The following is a 20331-nucleotide window of genomic DNA, read 5'->3' as shown; positions in this document are numbered from 1 at the left end:
ATTATTATTATAAACCTGATTTATAAAGTACCCTTTCATGTAATAAAACACGTTCAAAGTCGCTGACATCAAGGCCAGCAGATTGACATTATATGACTTTATACATTGAGTAAGAGTTTTAATTAAAGGCAAGAATAGTTTCTCACAGCAAAATAGTGCAATACTCTGGGAGATTTTTAGCTCATACGGTCTGAGGCTAACTTAACAAACTAGCGATATTTTAACATACACCCACGATACTCTTAGTGATGCTTACTCAAGACGCACACTCCGTTGAAGGCTGCTGCATCGGCAAGACATATGCACATGCTGGTCTTAAGGTCACAAGACGCGTTTTTGTCCAATGGACACTTGCTGCCAGTGTCACAAAGGCCTCCATAGGATCCGCCTGAAATGCAGCTATCAAATGGATCTAAGGGAAGAACTTCAGTCAAACTGAACGTGCAATTATTGCATTCACAATTCATAAAGCTCATACTGTAAGTGATGCGCTCTTATTGCAAGGATAAACATGTATATACATTTCAGGTCATTACTAAGATGATATAGGTTTATAATGTACAACAAGTAAAGGGCAGTAAACATTGCTTAACTATATTTTAAGCATGATAAAACATCCAGTACCGGCGACTTATCATCCGCAGTCAAGTTTTACCAGTAGTCAAGACGTAATTACACACCTACTACTTTGCATGAAAATTTATTTGGTTGGTACATGGAACAAAATGTACAAGAAATAACACGAACCCTTATTTGTACTTATGTTAGGTACACACGCCGTTCACAATGTCAGTGCCAGGCCTACATGTACACAGCTTTGCGATAGGATCACAAACAGCGTTCTTGTCCTTGGAGCATGTATCATTGTTACCGTCACACCTGCCGCCAGGTTTTCCATCTGTAATATAAATAAGTGAAACTCCAGCTGTTGGAGCAGTATTACATTCTCATTATAAACAATTAGTTTGCCCTTTATTTAGGGAAAGTGAACAATTGCCTAAACAGTACGAATATTAATAGATTAAAGACAGATATGCAACATTTTAAAGAATAAGCACATTTGGTTTTCTTTTAAATTCGATAGTTCTAATGTGTTCTTGATTTTTTTTTCTATGTGTGCTTTTTGGCGTGTCTTTAAACAAATGCTCTTGTTGATTTCAATATTTTGTAATTGAATCAAAACGTGTAAATGCTGCTTTTTATGACCTCAGACAACGTTAAATTATACCATTAAAAATATAATATGTTTAAAGCCAAATTACGTATCTGTGTAAATGTATCAATATTTGACAAATCGTTGGTCCTTTAAAGGCCTCAATGAGTTAAGACGACGATAATTATGTTGATGATGATAATAATTGTAAAAGTATTGCTTCTGCGTATAATAATGATGGATAATCAAACGCTCGTTTGTGTTAAATACTGACTTGGGTTGACATCAAATTTCGGAACCAGTAAAGGCTATATGCAAATACACACGTTAATAACATTGTAAACATCAAACATCAAAAGCAAATGCTCGAATTTCGTGAATTGATTATTATCTAAGAATGCAAGTCTATTTCCTATTTTATTACAATATATACACAGTGTCTAACCATTATCGTCTGAATGTATGACATTTGAATTTCATAAGAACTTTACGGCCAAACCTCTTGAGACTTTTTAAAGACAAAAATGCTGATAACGTTAAAAAGCATTTTTTGTTGGACATGTCTATGATTCACTCAGGTTAGGTCCGTATGTACATATTGACAAAATATGTAAACGTCCATTCAGCCGGCAAGATCACAACAAAAAAATGGCTTTTTTTTTATTAGTGTTTCATCAGTGTATTATGATTAATTGGTGTATTTTTATTCGCATTGGATGACATAATACAATTATTTAATGGATGTGAACACCCGTCTTTGCCGTTAAACAAATTGGTTTGACCCCAATAAATTAACAATACCTCCCTTTTTGTAATGGTTTACACTTATTGAAGAAGATTGACATTGGCTTTACAGTTAGGTCGAACAAAGAGGATATATTGGACGTGTGGAATTGTTTTTTTAATTTCAGGGCCTTCGATCTCTTAGAGTTCCCGAGTGTTGTATTAGCTGATAAGACTACCTTATGGATTTGAAAGCACCGTGTTTATAACTAAATAAAATACTAAGATTGATTCTTGAGTATTACACACAAATCTATTTCATCGAATTACGCATCAATTAAAAAATGCCGTAATTTTTTGTATAAATAACGTTACTGAAAAGGGTACATTTTGTGTATAAATATGAATAAAAGTGAATTTGTGAATCATGCTAGATCAAGCAAGTGGCGCTGAAAACATGGTATTAACATAGCCAATAGGAAAAATCACGTACCTGTCTGACACCAAGCTATTACACTCGGTGTACCACGACACGCGCATCTTGATTCCGTTTCAGATCTTTTACGACGAGTTGCTTCAGTAGTAGTTTGACTAATTTCCAAGCAAATCGAGATTTTATCCATTTGCTGACATTGGATATTGTTGTTGCATAATGAACCAACGACTCCTGAAAATAAAATGTAAGAACGGCGTGTCAAAGATGCCTAACTAGACATAGAACACATGGCGATTAGGGAAAAATTGTTCAAACCAATTATATGGGAAACAATATGATTTGCAATAAAATACAGATTAAAACAATTTTCCAGATTCAAACAATTATCTTACCTGGGCATTGACATATTCCGTCGGTAAGACTCTCGGTAGAAACACCAGGAATGCATTCTATTCCATACTCAGCGTCCTCGCACATATTACCTCCTCCAAGATCACACTCCTCTCTCGTGTCAGCTAATGTATTTTAAATATAACAACAACAATTACAAAAACTTGCTACTAAAACTTACCGAAAAATAAGTTAACTACTCCAACAACTATTACTACTACTACTAAATATGTTTTTAATACATCTCTTATATCTAGATATTAACACAAAATTAATAATGCAATATATTACCTAGACATTCACAAATTCACAAAATTAACCTTACTTTCGATTCTATGATTACATAACATTTATCAGTACTAAAATGCAAATTAATTTGACATTTAAAATAGAAGTTCTTAATACGATCATGTCTCGCTTTAACAGTCCCAACGGTGGTGAGCAGCAGAACAAGAAGCCAGCTTGTCATTGACATGCTGGGGTAAGCCATGGTCCTCTCCTACTGGCTAATATGAGATAATTTCAAGTTGTATAACTAAATAGTAAGATGACTTACGGAAATAATATATTATATTATTTATTTGCCTAGAGGCTAAGCTCTAGGAGATTTAGTGAACAGAAACACTCCCAAAGTGAGAAAAAATAATTTCAATATAATGTGTGCATTAATGAACACGAATATATCAGTTTTATAATGTACAGTCAAAGTGATTTGTTCGGATGTTGCAAAGCAGGTAACAGATGATGAGAGATCTCAAAGAAAGCACACGTGCCATATGCTGAAAACACAACAATGTGTAATAGACCTTGTTTGCCTGATTTCTCAAATATGTCCGCTTTCTTTAAAACATACTGGTACCGCTTGAACAACACCAGGTCTGTGTTTTTTCACTTGTAATTTGATGAAAATAATTGTTGGTTTTGTATCTACATATTGAAACCAATAAGTCAAATATTTGAAGGGTTTTAATCACAGCTAAGCAAACTGACTATTCTAAAAAACGGTAAAAATCATAATGCAAAATACTACTTCTGGCTAAGAAAAAACATTAAAAAAATCCACTTATTGATGTCTAATATCAACTGATTAGTTAGAATTAGAAAATGTTTGTAACATTTTCCATCAATAATTAAATAGGTCGATAAATATAACGTTGTTTAATTGGTCCAGTAGAGATCTTTTTTTTAAAGAAAATCTGTTAACAAGTACCTTCCATAGACGCATCTTTTATCATGATAAAATATACCAGCTATAGGAAAATGTGGGATCCTTTAATATTTATCATGAAATTAAATTACATCCATCGACCTTCTTGGTAAAGAAATCGATTCGTGTTTAGATCCCATCTCACATGGACTAAAAGCCGAACTGAAAATAAACTTAATATCGACGTTATTATTGCAAAATTATAAACGTAAAAATAATGCAACAAATTATTTAGATACACAAATGTCCATTAAGGGCGGGCGGGCGGCGTTATCACCCCTTCGTTTAACTTTTCCCATTACTTTTACCTGTCAAATACACCCTCGAATGGCGACTCAATAGATTTGCAAATCATATATACCCTAACACGAAAAACTTGTGCGCTTTCGCGCTAAATCCTAATCACAAACCCGTGCAATTTTCGCGCTTAACCATTTCCATAATCTCTCTTCTAAATAACATGTATAAAACCATACTATACCGTGTTTATCATACCGAGAATTATTTCATGCAAAAATTATGTGTTGACTATAAAGTTTGACTAAGAAAGTTACGATATACAATTGAGGGAAAACATGAGTACGATTTTCTAATATTTTGTTAATACTGAATGCTATCGTCATTGTTTCTTAGAAAGTCAAAGTTGTTCAACATATGTCGTTCCCAAACTGGTATATCTAGATACTGTATGACAAATAAAATCGTTTCCATATTAATAACCAGATTTCAACATGTTATTAAACATTCGCATTGTAGTTGTTTTTTTATTAAATCGTGATAAACTTTTGAAGAAAGGTAGAACACGGTTTCAAACATGTTTTTTTCTTATGAATAACACATTTCATTTCAAGATTGCAAGCAAATACATATACAATATGAACAATAATACACAAATGTTATGTAAACATATATTAAACGAAAACAATGCATCACATCTAAGGTTATCTACATTATGCATGTAATTGTGTGTTAAAAAGCATTTACGAATTACAAAACAATAAGAAAAAAAGAAAAATACATTTTCCAGTGTGTAAAGGCAAGCAAAGATGTATAAATTACATGGTATACATTATGGTAAGTTATTATGAAAATGCCATATAACGACAATTTAATAGCCCGAGCAAGGTCATTAACATGTTACATTTACCAGGGATAAGGGTATTGCGCTTGACCGCCCCCCCCCCCCCCCCCCCGGTATTCAGTTGTGGAAAGTTAAAACCCGGGATATCAGAGAGTGGTAACTGTCCCCGATGATAGGTACCGCCATGTTATTGCCTAATTAATGCAAGCTGCTAGACGCTTGCTGTTTTGTCTTCGGTTTAACTCTTTGCTCAGTGTGTGTAAGGCTAGCTTGGTATACATTATATCTTGTCAAGCCATTGTATGAAAAAGATGTTGCTCCTTTAAATTGTATTAATTGGTGAATAATTTGTTTCCGCGACCTTTTATTTAGCTCTGTTAAAGCTACGCTCTATCAATAAGAATACTCTTCTTAACATGAGCTTTTTTCAGTAGAAGCTGACATCTCATCCGCATCAGCTTGTCCTCAGTCGTCATATCAATGCCAATTTTGCGTCATCGGTACCACAGGAGACAACCGTACAACTGCCGTCACGGTCCTTGATGGGCAGGTGTCTATAATCTGTTCCCGGTCGGTCAAAGACACACACGGACAACTAAGACATAAATACTGTTGTCGCCGGACCCTGTGCGTTAGCTATACGGTCTATCCCGGGCGCTATCATCTTCCCTGAAAATCACGGATCAACATGGCAGTTAAGGAGGAACTTCCCGTGTTGGCCTCCAGGAGCAAGAAGAAAATTCCAGGACGTCACAGGACCTACATGAATCACCACGGATGTGCACGGTGACAACACGGTTGACATTATCCGTGTTAATCCGTCGGCTGTATGGGACTGGGACTACAGCCATATCTCCTTACATTACGGTCTGATTTATTTTATTAAATACTAATTAGCAATGCGTACAGTAGTTGTCTACATTACCTATATAACTAGCATAGAAACCATGTGTATCATAAGTTATATTAAAAACATAAATAAGTTTCGCATACATACTTGTTGTTTGCAATCATGAATAAACAAATTAGACGAGTTGATATCATTTTAATCTTGCAATTAAAGATGCTTAAAAGGTGCATACGAACGTATTTCATTTATTATACACATCCATTATAATGCGTTATCTAATCATATTAAAGCTTGGGATACCGACAAATTAAAATTACGTCTATCGGATTAATATTTATATCAGTTTCTGAAAATCAGCACAAGTTTTTAAAAACTCCATGGTCATGAAATGATATCGTCAGAAGGTAAACTGGGTTAACAGGTTAAAAATGTTCCTTCAATAGGTTTGATTTCATCACAGGTAATCGTTCTGTGTACCGGTAGTTTCTACTCTTTGAAAAGAGCGTAGTTATAAATACGCCAAATTTCTGAAAATGAAGGTTATCAATTCATATTTGACACCCAAACGTTATTTTATACCTTGGCGAAGTTATTCGTGCTGGGTTATTTGTAACGAAACGCTGTTTGCGAATTAAATTAATAATTAAGGTTATAGAAATTTGTCAACGCGGTTAAAGTAAGTTTTTGTACTTTGTATATAAACGGGCTAAATGGCTTTTGGCAATGAAATTCAAAATTATTTTTTAAAGTGTATGTCTTATTAACAAGATTATCAATTAAAGGTGCATCACACTTATCTGGATAAATAAAGAATGTGTTAATATGTAAAATATAAAAAAAAACATTTTTTTTGTAGCTTTTTTTGTATGTTTTTAAAAGGAAAATGCAATGATACTATAATGCATTAGATATTGCAATAACACTATTATTGAAGTAATTTCTTCAATAGAAAATTGTGTTACTCCTATGATAACTTTAGTGAAATTCGATAAATATTTTTCAGAAGATTGATCGGATAGCTGTTTTACAATTGAATTATATTATAACTTTTGGGTGTTATAACAAAGAGAACGGTAAAGAGACCACATATAGCACAAGATGTCGACGGCTCCAAAAGAGCTTTATTTTGATAACACGTGGGGTACAACAGGATCCAGCATGGAGGCGCATAATTATCAGGAACTCAATAAACCAACTTGCACTGGGCGTTGCCACTTTAAAACGCTAAATTGCCAGGAAGTATTTGATAACGAACAAAGAACAAACAAAAACACAACCGGTTACAAAGATCGTAATGCAGTGAGAGCTAGCAAACTCAGAGCAACTACATGTATTATCTGTACTTCAGTTGCGTTTATTGTTTGCTGTGTCGCAGCTTTAATTGCAATTAGCATGACCATCCGACAGCAGAAGACGATTGAGGAATTGCAGACGACAACTGAAAACCTGCGCAACCGACTTGCGCAGTTGGAAGGAAACGCTAAGCTCTGTCTGCCATGTGCAGAACTATCATTGAGTCCATTTCCGGAAGGCACGCCCGAAGTCGCTGAACTGCTTAAACACTATGACAACGGTCAGCAGATCTGTTGCGCAAAAACGGTTAACCAGACGTCGATATTCCTTAATCTGGTACGTAGAACATTATTTATGCTATTGATTGCAACGACCAAAACTCTTTATATTTTTTCACTGATGTTTGCTTGTGACGCCGTTTCGGCTTTTTATTTACTTCTGCTTCAAAGTTTATAATTTATAAATTTAAATTTTTTATTCGATCATACCATTTGATTTGATTTCTTAGATTATATACAAAAACGTGAATTTTATCGAGCTTATAATTAAATATAAATTTAAAACAATAATTTATATTTATTCTGATTTTATATTTGCAGTTTGCAAAAAGGAAGCAACTGGAGAAATGCGCACAAGGTAAAAACAATATTTTGTGCACTGTCAACATGTTTGGCTTTTCACCTATAAATTCCTTATTAAAGATCAATTGGCGATTCCTATTGACACTCGTTTTCGAGTAAAGATAAGACGGACATAGATTTTGCATGCGCATTTTACTGCATTTTTTGCTACAGATGCCATCAATGCAGAGAATCGTCCATCCGGAAATTGTAGCAGTTTTGGATCCCCGAACATTCCTACTGGCAACGCATTCAGCAACGTGTCTGCGCATATGCTGGCTGGCCCTCAGCATTCTAACCTGTGTAAGTAGCAATCGGATGTATTCTCTTGTTACCGCGTGACCCTATGGGTGCAACATTTGGCGAGTTGCCACTGTGCCACTAGGTTTTTTATACTTAACTGCATATTTTCAGTATTTTGTTTAATTATCAGTCCGAAACGTTACATACGGTTTATTGTTTTATAAAAGATAACTAATTGACTAAATGATATTTTCTTATAGTCATGGAATTTATGTCGCTTGTTTGAACATAATATATGCTTTTTATTTATGACATTTAAAAATGTGTTTAGTAATAGCTCTTGGTATATTTAACTTACAACTGATGCAAACCTGCAAAGAGCAATTTGGTGTGCAATAATAATCAGAAATCAGTCTTATTTTGCCGTTGCGTTTTAGTTGGCTTAATTATGTTTACATCACATTTGACAGTCTGTTACGCAGAATGAAGAAATTTAAATTCAGAAGCCGCAATTGCGCAGATAGCATAGCACGTGTTCTGAACAAATGTGTCTTGTTCTGTGAAAATTGGGCAAAATGCAAAATGCATGTGCGTAAAGGGTCCGCACAGGCTAATCAGGGACGACACTTTCCGCTTTAATGGTATTTTTCGTTTAAAGGAAGTCCCTTTTTACCGAAAATCTAGTTTAAGCGGAAAGTGTCGTCCCTGATTAGCCTGTGCGGAATGCACTGGCTAATCTGGGACGACACTTTACGAACATGCATTAAGCCCAGTTTTCTCAGAACAAGACACATATTATATTATGTCTAGTGACAATAGGTTTATCATATAACCTTAAATTCGAAAATGATTGAATCTTTAATGTAGGTAAACACGTGTTCGAGAAAAAAAAGGGAAACATTTTGATAATAGTATCTGGTGTTCGTGCGTCTGATGTGCAGCTATCATTAAGCGTGCAACTCTTACATTTGTCCAACCTTTTAATTAGGGCAATACGAAGAAACCTATCAATACGACATTCGATTGACGTATTATATTTCAGTTGATAATGTACGCACAAATATATATTACACCGCTAGTTTAAATCAGGAAGTAGGCAATTTATAAAAGGCCCGTCTATACTAACGTTTAATAGATCGGATAAGCTATAAATGGCATACTTGATTGCAAAGTTCATTTGGTTGTCATAAGATTAATCGTTAAGTGCATGTACTCAACCCATTCAAAGTCTAATAACGTGAAATTGTATTATGCAATCTTTTACGGATTGAACTTACTTTATATTTGTTAAATTGTTAAGTGCAATCAGGTTTAAATCGTGATGTATTAACCTCGTGTATTCACACTGTCAACCTTTAAAATGGTAATAACCTGTATAAATTAAATTGAGTTTTATATTAAATACTCACACATTTACAAACAAACGCAAACGACGTACAAGCAATAGTGTTTTGCACTGAAAGCAACCGTCAGCTGTTTCATATTTCAATTGGCATGTACGTAGACTATATTTTGCTGACGCTTTCGCAGCCTCTGACGGAAGAATCCGGAACTGGAGTGTCGGCCCGGTGGCTCCCGGAACTCACCTTACCAACATCAAGCTCTCCTCGGACAACCACTCCGTCGTCATTGCGGAGTCTGGCCGCTACTTCCTGTACAGCCAGGTCAGCTTCTTAATATACTACAACCCGGAAACGCCGCTTGACTCCCGGAGCGCTGCACAGTCCTTGTTCCACTCCGTCTTTCGATATAACTTCATATACCCGTTAGGCGATGAAGAGCTGTTGCGAAGTGACGTCACACAGTGCTGGGAACAGAAGAAAGACTACGGACGCTACACGAGTTACGTCGGCGCCTCTGTCCAACTGAATAAGGGCGATCTGATCTATGTCAAAGTATCCAAAATCGGATTCCTTTCGAGAGAAGAACCGGGTTTAACATATTTCGGGTTGTTTAAAATTGGTTGAATCATGCTTTGCTATGATTCTTTGTGCATTGCTCAGTAATATTGCACTTTATTAATCATATTTAATAGAGCTTTCATTTATTCGCCGTATCAAATACGTTTACATCCTCATATTGATCTCAATTTTCAGATGTCGGCATTATATTAAATATTAAATATTGTGAGAAAGAGCAGGGTTGTATTTTAGATTACAAGTGGTTTGCGCGCTGCGTTGAAAATGCCCAACAGTGAAAAATATTTTCCCCCAAAACAACATCAACAAACGACGTAAGAACTTATTAAATAAGCGCATAATAGTAACAAGGCGAGGAGATCAAATTGCTAAAAAATGCAACGAAATCATTATCTTACAACGTGAGGGTTTACAATTTCCAGAAAGATAAAGAAAATACATGTGTGAGTCCAATAAGGTCAATGTTTTGAAACTCAATACGTTCTTGCTGAATTAACGGATTGCATCCTAGCTGTTTTCGGACGTCGTAATCTGGAAATCTTGTTGTAAAATTGTACATTTGAAAAAAAAAGATCACTCTTGTTTCAGACAATAGGTATTGTCTTTCGATTTAATGAACACTTGTTATTTCAAAAGATGTTTGAAGCAACGTGCAACGTGCTAAGTGTAAGAGAGCCCATATGCAGTTTGAATACTATATAACAAAACGATGTTACATAATTAAATTATACATCGGGTATATAATACGTTTTACATCATAACAGTTATCGTATTTGTATTAGTTATTCTATTTTATCTTATGGGTTGGATCGAAGAAGTTAACTCAAAGTGTTGTTTGTAATATTTATAATTCAATTGTTGTATATTTAAGAATAGTTCGAATTTTGATTTGTTCGTTTTATGTTTTTGTATTGCGTTCAGTAATATACAGATGTGCTCAAATTGTTATGACATGATAAATGCATGTGTTGAAATATTAACTATATTCTGTTGTTACTTCATTATTTGAACGCTTAATAAACGTTTAATAATAAACGATAAATAAATAAACGTTTTATAAACGATATCTTCATTTAGGAACTTATCAGTTTGTTTTGTTAAGAAATAGGCATAACGTATCTGACATAACATATACATTTTTGCAAAAAACTTAAGTATTTATCCCTTCAAGGCATTGCAATCATAAGTATATATTACCAAAAATTAAATTTTAGCCGTGTTTTAAACTTGATACAAAAGTGAGAACAGGCGACCTACCCATAAGGATTTCTATACTTTACACAAAGGCACATTCTATTGTAAATAATACAACGATGCCAGTAGTTTTTAGACTTCGTTAAAACTCATACAAGAAAACATATAAACACGGCAATGACTATGTACATCCTTAACCCATTTATGTCTAGCGTCTAGAAAAAAGGCCTTGACAAACAGCGTAGACCCAGATGCGGCGTCTCATCAGGGTCTGCGCTGTTTGCTTAAAGAAATTTCTGTAAGAAATATTCTCAATATAGAAATAAATATCCTAGACATCCCTAATTTTGGAAATGAGTTGATCCAATTTAGAAGGATGGGAGAGTCCACTAGGCATAAATGGGTTAAGTGGGAGTTATCGTTCGTGTGCTCTGCACTATCACTCAAAGCCCTCGATCACAAAATGAAGATTCATTTGAATACCTTCAAAAGTTCTTCAGATATATTCCACACACCTTATTGTATAAGTATACCCATATTAAAAGGAGGAAATATCTTTGTTTATTTTCTACAAAGACTGGACAAGTTCGCATAATTTTAAATATCTTTCATAAAGCCATCGTTGTTTGATTAACCTCTGTTTAAAAACATTTGATGAGCATGGTGGTAAAACATTGTCGCTTTACAATTGACATCATTGTTTGTTTTTTTCGTTTTAAAAAATTATACCATGAATGTGTTCAGTAATTTAGAAAATGATATAAATTTATTCCATTCTCGAATCACACGCGGCTTTTTTACTACATACAAAGGGAGAGAATTGACTGTGTGCTAGTCTGCAATTATAATGTTCACAGCTATTATGCTATTACAGTATACATAAATTTAGAGTGTAAAAGTAAATATATAAAATTTGCGGCACAACAATTCAACACATTTTCAAGAGGCATGCAGTAAACTTTTTTTTCAGATGAGTTAGCCTATTAGGAAAGCCCTTAAGTGAGACCAAGAAGTGAAGCTTTTCAGCTTTTCAGCTTTGATGATGATGATGATGATGATGATGATGATGATGATGATGATGATGATGATGATGGTGGTGGTGATGATGATGATGATGATGATGATGATGATGATGATGATGATGATGATGATGATGATGATGATGATGATGATGATGATGATGATGATGATGATGATGATGATGATGGTGATGATGGTGATGATGATGATTTCTGTTGTTATTCTGGTGGAGGACACCCACACACATTAAAAATCTTGGAATCTAAAAAGAGCATCTTAAAGTATCATATACGGATCTTTAGTCTTCAGGCAAATAAATACCTTGTTTACTCACTTTTTTAATAAGTATAGACTTATATAAGATTTCCGACCATTAATCCAATAAGGGCTTAAGTGGTTCGTTATAGACAGGCTTTAGAGTTGTAGATTCTTTAACAATGGAACATTCGCAATATGTTAAAACTCACGTTTCGAATGTGGCTGTCATGTAAAAAAGATCAATCATAATATTATACCATAATAGCGCCAATTAAGCCATAACACTGCAATTAGCTCAAAATAGCCATTTACAAACTTATTGTTGTATGACACTCATTTTCTTTCAATCATTATCTTCTTTATGGGCTATTTATCTTTATTGGAAAGACAACACAAAGAAGATTAGTCCCCGCCAAAATGCTCTGTTTTTCGGATAATTGTATGCGTATTTTCATGATAATCATATCGTATCTAAGGACGCGCTTACAATGACTAGCTTTCATCGACCCAGTGTGCGACGGTTTGTAAATAGCGAGCCGTGTCTATCTATTTATATCTCTATTGATCTTACCGGGTATCTTTAATAGTAAACCAACACACGGTGACATTTATGCTACAGATATGTGGAATTTAGTTTTATGTGGATTATCGGGAATATTGTTAGGGGTCTTGTTTTCTTTCCAGCGTTCGAGTCCTATATGTTCAAAATTTGACTACGATGAAAAACTACTGGAAAGGGTTATTCGAAATGACATTTTACTGAACGATGCATTGGACAAAATAACTGAAACCAAAGCAAAAGTTGAACACGTTTTGACGAGAATAATTGAAGACAATGCCAAAGCTGAAGTTAAGATTTATTATGCCGTAAACACACTGGACGTAAAGAGGAAGGAGCTTGATGACAATGTAGAGTCGTTCATCAACTCTGTGACAAGGAACGTATCAGTAACAGTTGAAGAAATGAAAGCGAGCCTCAAATATCTCGAATTACAAACTGATAATGAACTGAAGGCGAAAACACGGCAGATTGATGAAAAGGTTGAGGATTTTATTACCTCTGCTTCCCAGAAGGTACATCGAAATGTTACTGACCTGTCATCTGCGGTACAGTTACTCGTGGAAAGGACCGCTAGTGAATTGGATATTATCAAAGGTTGTATATATACATTCATGATCATTTTGTCAGAAAACACATAGAAAAACTATTTATACGAGAAAATAATATTGGTATATTCAATATATATAATAGACATACAGTCCATGAGTATGCAAGATCAAAACATAGTAACATATTTGAAGGCATGACATGTGATCAGCACTGAATTTTAGAAGTTGGTAAATAAAGTATCAATACATGAAAAGGTCTAGGACAAGAATTTGTTTTATGGCAACATTTAGAATCTATTTAACAATTAATGCCATAAAGATAACATCAAAAACAACAAAGACGAGCTGCAAGAGAGCGAGAAGTCAAGTTTGAGTAATGAATTATATATACAATTAATCATAATAATATTTATACAGGTTTCTTTGACTAAATGCTTTATGTACATACATAGCTAAGTTTCTGTTGGTACTTGTATTATATACGATTGCATTAATTCAATTTTTTATCATGTTTGGTCTTTTCCAGTAAAATTTATTCACATTCAATTTCCTAATATCATCATATAAGGAACATTCTAATAAAATAATTGATATTCATCCTCAAGAACATTGCAATGTTGATATTTTCTATCTTGAAAAGGTATGACTTCAGGTTTATGCCATCTGCCTGATTTGATTTCTAGTCTATGGGATGAAACCCTTAATCTACAAAGATCAGATCTTAACTTATTTATACGAACATCTTTTAAATAGGTTGCATTTCAAAACGACAAAACTGTCTGCAACTTATTGCTCTTGAAGTATCATTTTGATCTGAAATCCAATTTTGGATAAATGCTTCATTTAATCTAGACTTTACCAAGGATAGAAAACACTTTTTATCACCGACACCTTGGTTTAGCCATGCATATTGAAAGCCCAAGGTCTGCAATAGATTACAAACAGATTTTGCCCGATAATGGTTATTTGGTTTATTTAATAAACCTCTTACATGTGGCTATAAATACACTTTACATACTTAGGATATTCTAACTGAATAAATTACAACCAATAGATTATACCGTTTTACATTAATGGCTCTTTTAGTTATCAAGGATGTTCTTCCAAGTTCCCCATATACAAAATTATTCAGTGTTTGAATTTTCACGCCAAGTAGTTTTTTGCAACAATTTAAGTGAACTCTTTGAATTGCCATTGACTCAGGGAAGATCCATATTTCTGACCCATAACTTAAAATTGGTAAAACATGCTGATCAAACAACTCTTACTGCTGAGAATATTTAAAATATCACATATTCATGTACATAAATATGATCTCGCAGTTAGCAGTGTAAAATCCTATCAGCACACAGATAATCGGATACTTCCAAGGTTGTGCTCAACTTTTGAAAAAAAGCGTTAACCTCGAAACAACCAATGCTAGCCCATTTTATAGACAAATCGTAGTTTTATTCAGATAATAACGAGTGATATGTGATGTGATTTTCAAATGAGAATATAAGGTTAACCTTGTTTTTTTCCAGTACATGAGTGTCGCTTTTTTCATAAGCTAGTTTATTGCGAGATACTTCTATTAGATTCATATCGATGTATCAAAACATTATTTAATCAACGTATACAATTAAGCTAATAAGTTATTTATCAATTTGTCATAGTTACTTAATTAATATATTCTTAAACACGAGAACATTTGGCTGTTCAAAATATTGCCTATATTTACCGTCAATATGTTACTTTAAGTTTCCAAATGATTTATTAATCATTTAAAGACCAAAACACTCCTCCATGTGCGTGATTAAAAAGGATTTATAGTGTTATTGTGTCATTGAGACAAACAATGAAGCGATAGGGCGGCATAATCATTATCTTGACTACTTATATAAAAAATATGCACGCACGTTGTAAATTCCATATAAAATCAAATACGACTTCTTATTAAAAAAAATGTTAACATTCGTATTTTTTTATATTTTAATTATTTAATTAGCGGTTTATAAACAATAACTGTTTGTTTCTCAATATTATTACAAAATTTGTCTCTTTTTATTTTAAAGCGCAACAATTATCTTACTGAAAAAAATAAATTGTAACATATAAAATATATTACAGAGTTTTCAAAATCCCGAATACAATACTCATATGTGCCTTTGCAGTTTTTGCTAAGAATTTATTTTCTTTATTTCAGATCAGTTAAAAGTCCCTACAATTTACTTTCGTGCGCGCATTACGGTTAGCGACACGGGCCTTTCAAGGGGCCAGGATGTTTTCTTCCCGACAGTTGAGGTAAACGAAGGTCAGGGTTATGATCCTTCAACAGGAAAATTCACAGCTTCGATCCCTGGAATGTATCTGTTCAGTGTCCAGTATTGTGTGGTTTGCAATAAAGTTGTTCATCTTGAAATAGTGCACGGAGGCAAGACGTTACAGAGGTCAACCCACTACCACTATGATTCAACCGCAACTTATCCATGTGTGACTATGCAGGTATCAGCAGTGGTTGCCATGGGAGACATGGTCTGGGTGAGCTCTACGGAATCGAGCTTTTTGTGTTCAGATTCGAGAAGATATAATTCATTTTCTGGCACATTGATTCATGTATAACCACACTATGATGCAATGCTACACACTTCAAATCTTGAGGAAGAAGACGCCAATGGTGTGCCTTTAAATGTTTCGACTCTATTTAAATATTTTAATTTTATAGTGTTTGTTCAATTAAGGTTATTCACGCATATCTGCATGATATATATGAAGAATTTTTTCTATAATACAGACTATCAGCATAAAAATGGTATATAATGCATGTTTTATATGTATTTTTTTGTTTTGAATGCTGCTGCTTAATATCGTTGTACTGTTTTTCAATAGCTTTTGGTTATCGGTATGTCTCGCTGGGTGGTTTCCTCAATACATGATAAATAACTTGTTAACAACCAACAATTTAAAAAGAAATTTCATAATAAGATTGTATATATGTTAATATGTTTTATTGCAGTAAGTGTGACTTACGTATGTACATATATGCTTTTATTGAAATGTCAATATCTTTCTAAAATTTGGTTTGATATATCAATTTTAAATGTATAAGTCGTTGCTTTGAATATCGCATTTATTTAGTATATATGAATTGCGCCATGAGAAAACCAGCCTTATTGACATTTTTTTCGATTTTTACTTATTTAAATGTTCGGTATTTACGTCCTTTTACTGTTCGAAATATGTAATAAACGTCATACTTTTCTTCTTATAGCCTATAATTATTTCCATTTTCGTGAACCAAATTAAATGAATGTAACGCTAAGACGAACGTTCATAACGACGTAATTTTGACGTCATGTCGTACGGATATTTGTTTTTTAATTCACTACGGATGTCTTTTTTGTGTAATGTCCGTAATCATTGATTGATAATTTCCATGTTTTTTCTTTTTGATACCAATGACGTTAATGTGTTGCTGTTTGGTTATTGAGTTAATATTTATTTATGATTTCCTTTTTTTCTATTTAAATAACTCATTCTATCTGTTTGTAATACAAACAAACGTGCAAAATACATCATATATTTACTTTTAGTGGTTAAACGAAACATTTTAGCAACAATACAAATGCCACATGCTGTCTAACACGGAAAGCCAATGCGACCCGAGCTGACAATATAGAGCGCACGTTGTCACGCCGTGCTGCAGATAATCCAGCGGCAAGTATCGGCACTTGGCGATCGGTGTTCGTGAAGCGAAAAAATTTGTTCTTCAGCAAACAAAAGGAGGTTTCTTCACCGTCGCTAGATGTCTTCACCATGACTACGCCGTGGGTTGCAGACGACATTCGGAAGTACTGATATTTCCTGTAGCGGAAGAACACATGTTATTTGTGGTAGTTTCTCCAAATGAAATAAGTGTAAATAAATATTTGCGTACAATTTACGTTTTTATTATTTTATAGCTGCTACAAACCGTATACCAGGTAGCGCATTGAAGTGTTCGTCTATGAGCGACTTCCAGTTACGCCAGCTCCACGCAGGGTAACGAACTGCAACGTTAGTGCTGTTGGATCCGTCCACTACCGCCGTCCACTGTTTCAACGTCGCTTCGCTTGTACGCCTTTTTAACACAGGCAAAACCGCTGTCAACGTGACAACGCGCGTGACATAAAATATAATAAAGTCTTAAATTAAGTCATGATTGTTTTTTGACAAAATAAATACTTGTAATGACTTATCGTATGATTGTTGTCCCTTGAAAATTAAGCCCAATTTATATTCTATTTTATCTAAAGTATATTATATTTTCTATACCGGGAATCTGCATCAGGAATTCGATAGTGTCCTGCTGACTTGTCGTGACACGCTAAAGGAAATATCCAAGAACGCATCTGTTTTAATTCTGCCCTGAAAATAAGCCTATCACGCATACCGTATTAAGTAATGAAAAAAATATCGTGTCTCGCGTTCAAAGGGCGACACACGAAAAACAAAGCGACACACGATATTTTGCGCGACACACGAAGCGATACACGGTATTTTTTTATTCAAATATCGCCCATATTATCCGAATCTCGTGTTTCGCGGTATAATTTCAGACCGCGACACACACAAGCGATACTCGATTTTTTTGCGCGATACACGAAGCGACACGCGACATTTTTACTGTTCAAATATCGCTTTAATAATATCGCCTGTCGACTCTCGCATTTTTTACAAATCAGGGGAGACAAAAAGGGGATACTTTTGCGTGGAGGACCGCCACATTGATAATAAAGGGTTCAAATTACTGTAACACCGTTCAAAAAACGCGAGAAACGACAGGTATATTATTACAGCGATATTTGAACAGTCAAAATATCGCGTGTCGCTTCGTGTATCGCGCAAAATATCGAGTATCGCTTCGTGTGTCGTTGTCTGAAATTAGAGCGCGATACGCGAGATTCTGATAATATTGGCGATAATGAATAATAAAATATCGTGTCTCGCATCGTGTGTCGCGCAAAATATCGCGTGTCGCTTCGTGTTTTGTGTGTCGCCCTTTGAACGCGAGACACAATATTTTGCACGATACTCAAAGCGACATACGATATTTTGCGCGATACACGAAGCGACAAACGATATTTGGCGCGATACACGAAGCAACACGCGCTATTTACCACGGTATATCGCCTTTTGGGCTACCTACACAAGGTCGATATTTTGTGGTACATTCTCGCGCGTCGCTTCGTGTATCGCGCAAAATATCGTGTGTCGCGCAAAATATCGTGTATCGCTTCGTGTGTCGTGTGTTACCCTTGATGAAAGAAGGGCGAGATTATAGATCGCACTATCCGGATTCCGTACTTCTAAAATAAGCTCACTGTAAACAGCGCTTTGAAATTTGAATGCGTTGGGTTACTCTATTTCAAATCAATGATTCATTTCATACTGAACGAAACAGGAAGATAACTTGATATCAACCAAAACACGATTATGTCAAGGTTAAACAGTAATTTTGACAAATGTAAACATTTAAGATAGCACAAGCGCTATAATCGAGTTGAGACCAAATGGGTATTGTACGAAGGTATCAATATCCAATGAGTAATGAATACATAATGATATAGCTTACGAACAGTATTTGTGGGTGAACATATGAAAATTAATCAGTTCCTTAATTAGTGATGTCCAACATATCATAAATGATGATTATGATACTGGATAATAATAATAATAATATATTATTATAACTTTGACTCTTCTTTTTTTTCTTCTTCTCTTCTTCTTCTTCTTCTTCTTCTTCTTCTTCTTCTTCTTCTTCTTCATCTTCTTCTCTTCTTTCTTCTTCTTCTTCTTCTTCTTCTTCTTCTTCTTTCTCTCTTCTTCTTCTTCTTCTTCTTCTTCTTCTTCTTCGTCTTCGTCTCTTCTCTTTCTTCTTTTGTAGTATTATTATATTATAGTAGTAGCTAGTAGTTGTTGTTGTAGTAGTAGTGGTAGTAGTAGTAGTAGTTGTTGTCGTAGTATAGTAGTGAGAAGTAGTAGTAGTAGTAGTAGTACTAGTAGTAGTAGTAGTAGTGTAGTAGAGTAGTGGAGTGTCCTAGTATTAGTAGTGTAGTCGTAGTAGTAGTAGTAGTAGGTAGTAGTAGTAGCAGTAGTAGTGAGTAGTAGCTAGTAGTAGTAGTGTAGTAGAGTAGTAGTAGAGCGTAGTAGTAGTAGTAGTAGTAGTAGTAGTAGTAGTAGTAAGTAAGTAGTAGTAGTAGTAGTAGTAGTAGTAGCAGTAGTAGTAGTAGTAGTAGAAGTATTAGTAGTCGTTTTTAAACACTGTATTAAATTAAAAAAAAATATTGAGAGGTTGTTTTTTATTTGGAAATATTGGATAAAAATCGCATGGTGAAACAAAAATCGGATGGAAAAATGAACAAAAAATCCATCGGATAGCAAAGGTTTCACAAATGCAAGAAATGGAAATTTTATGAACATAATAATGGATCGTAGAGAAGCATTCAATATCGCATACGTTAACCTAAATAGGCAACTTCAAAGACCAACGGTACTTGACTTTGTGAAATTCCGGTTTCGCAATGTTATAAGGTTCATTTTGAAAGAAACACGTGTCAATACAGTAAATTAAATACAATTGTAGATCTATAACTTTAAATACACATGTATTAAAGAAGTGTAATTTAATCTGTGTTTAACAAATTAACGCACATGTATACCATGGCTTTTATAAAATGCGTTGAAGAAATGGCATAAGCAAATTGATTATGGAAACGGTCCTTGAACAAGGTTGTTCCGACCTCGTAATGAGTTGTTTTTTTGCAACACAACACGCCTTCAAACGAGACCTAGTTCAACTATGACATGACAAAA

General features: G+C 34.4%; 3 protein-coding genes across 3 annotated transcripts; 2 read left to right on the top strand and 1 right to left on the bottom strand.

Annotated features, from left to right (window-relative positions):
• Nucleotides 1-6424: 6424 nt before the first annotated feature.
• Nucleotides 6425-10883, top strand: LOC127834571 (tumor necrosis factor ligand superfamily member 10-like). The gene is made up of 5 exons (XM_052360549.1): nt 6425-6516; nt 6844-7469; nt 7733-7769; nt 7928-8056; nt 9527-10883. Exons 2-5 carry the CDS (start codon nt 6939-6941, stop codon nt 9961-9963), a joined length of 1134 nt encoding a protein of 377 aa, XP_052216509.1. The 5' UTR covers nt 6425-6516; nt 6844-6938; the 3' UTR covers nt 9964-10883.
• Nucleotides 10884-12909: 2026 nt separating this feature from the next.
• Nucleotides 12910-17415, top strand: LOC127836475 (uncharacterized). Its single transcript, XM_052363126.1, has 2 exons — nt 12910-13543; nt 15683-17415. The coding sequence occupies exons 1-2, from the start codon at nt 13009-13011 to the stop codon at nt 16096-16098; spliced, it is 951 nt and encodes a 316-aa protein (XP_052219086.1). The 5' UTR covers nt 12910-13008; the 3' UTR covers nt 16099-17415.
• On the bottom strand, nt 17073-17897 carry LOC127834250 (uncharacterized). Its single transcript, XM_052359937.1, has 3 exons — nt 17791-17897; nt 17450-17596; nt 17073-17340 (listed from the first exon to the last, which is right to left on the bottom strand). Exons 1-3 carry the CDS (start codon nt 17865-17867, stop codon nt 17073-17075), a joined length of 492 nt encoding a protein of 163 aa, XP_052215897.1. The 5' UTR covers nt 17868-17897.
• Nucleotides 17898-20331: the final 2434 nt, after the last annotated feature.

This window comes from Dreissena polymorpha, chromosome 6 (assembly GCF_020536995.1).
Source record: "Dreissena polymorpha isolate Duluth1 chromosome 6, UMN_Dpol_1.0, whole genome shotgun sequence".
Taxonomy (NCBI): Eukaryota; Metazoa; Mollusca; class Bivalvia; order Myida; family Dreissenidae; genus Dreissena; species Dreissena polymorpha.
The sequence above is the reverse complement of the archived record's forward strand: the minus strand, read 5'-3'. Positions and strand labels throughout refer to the sequence as shown.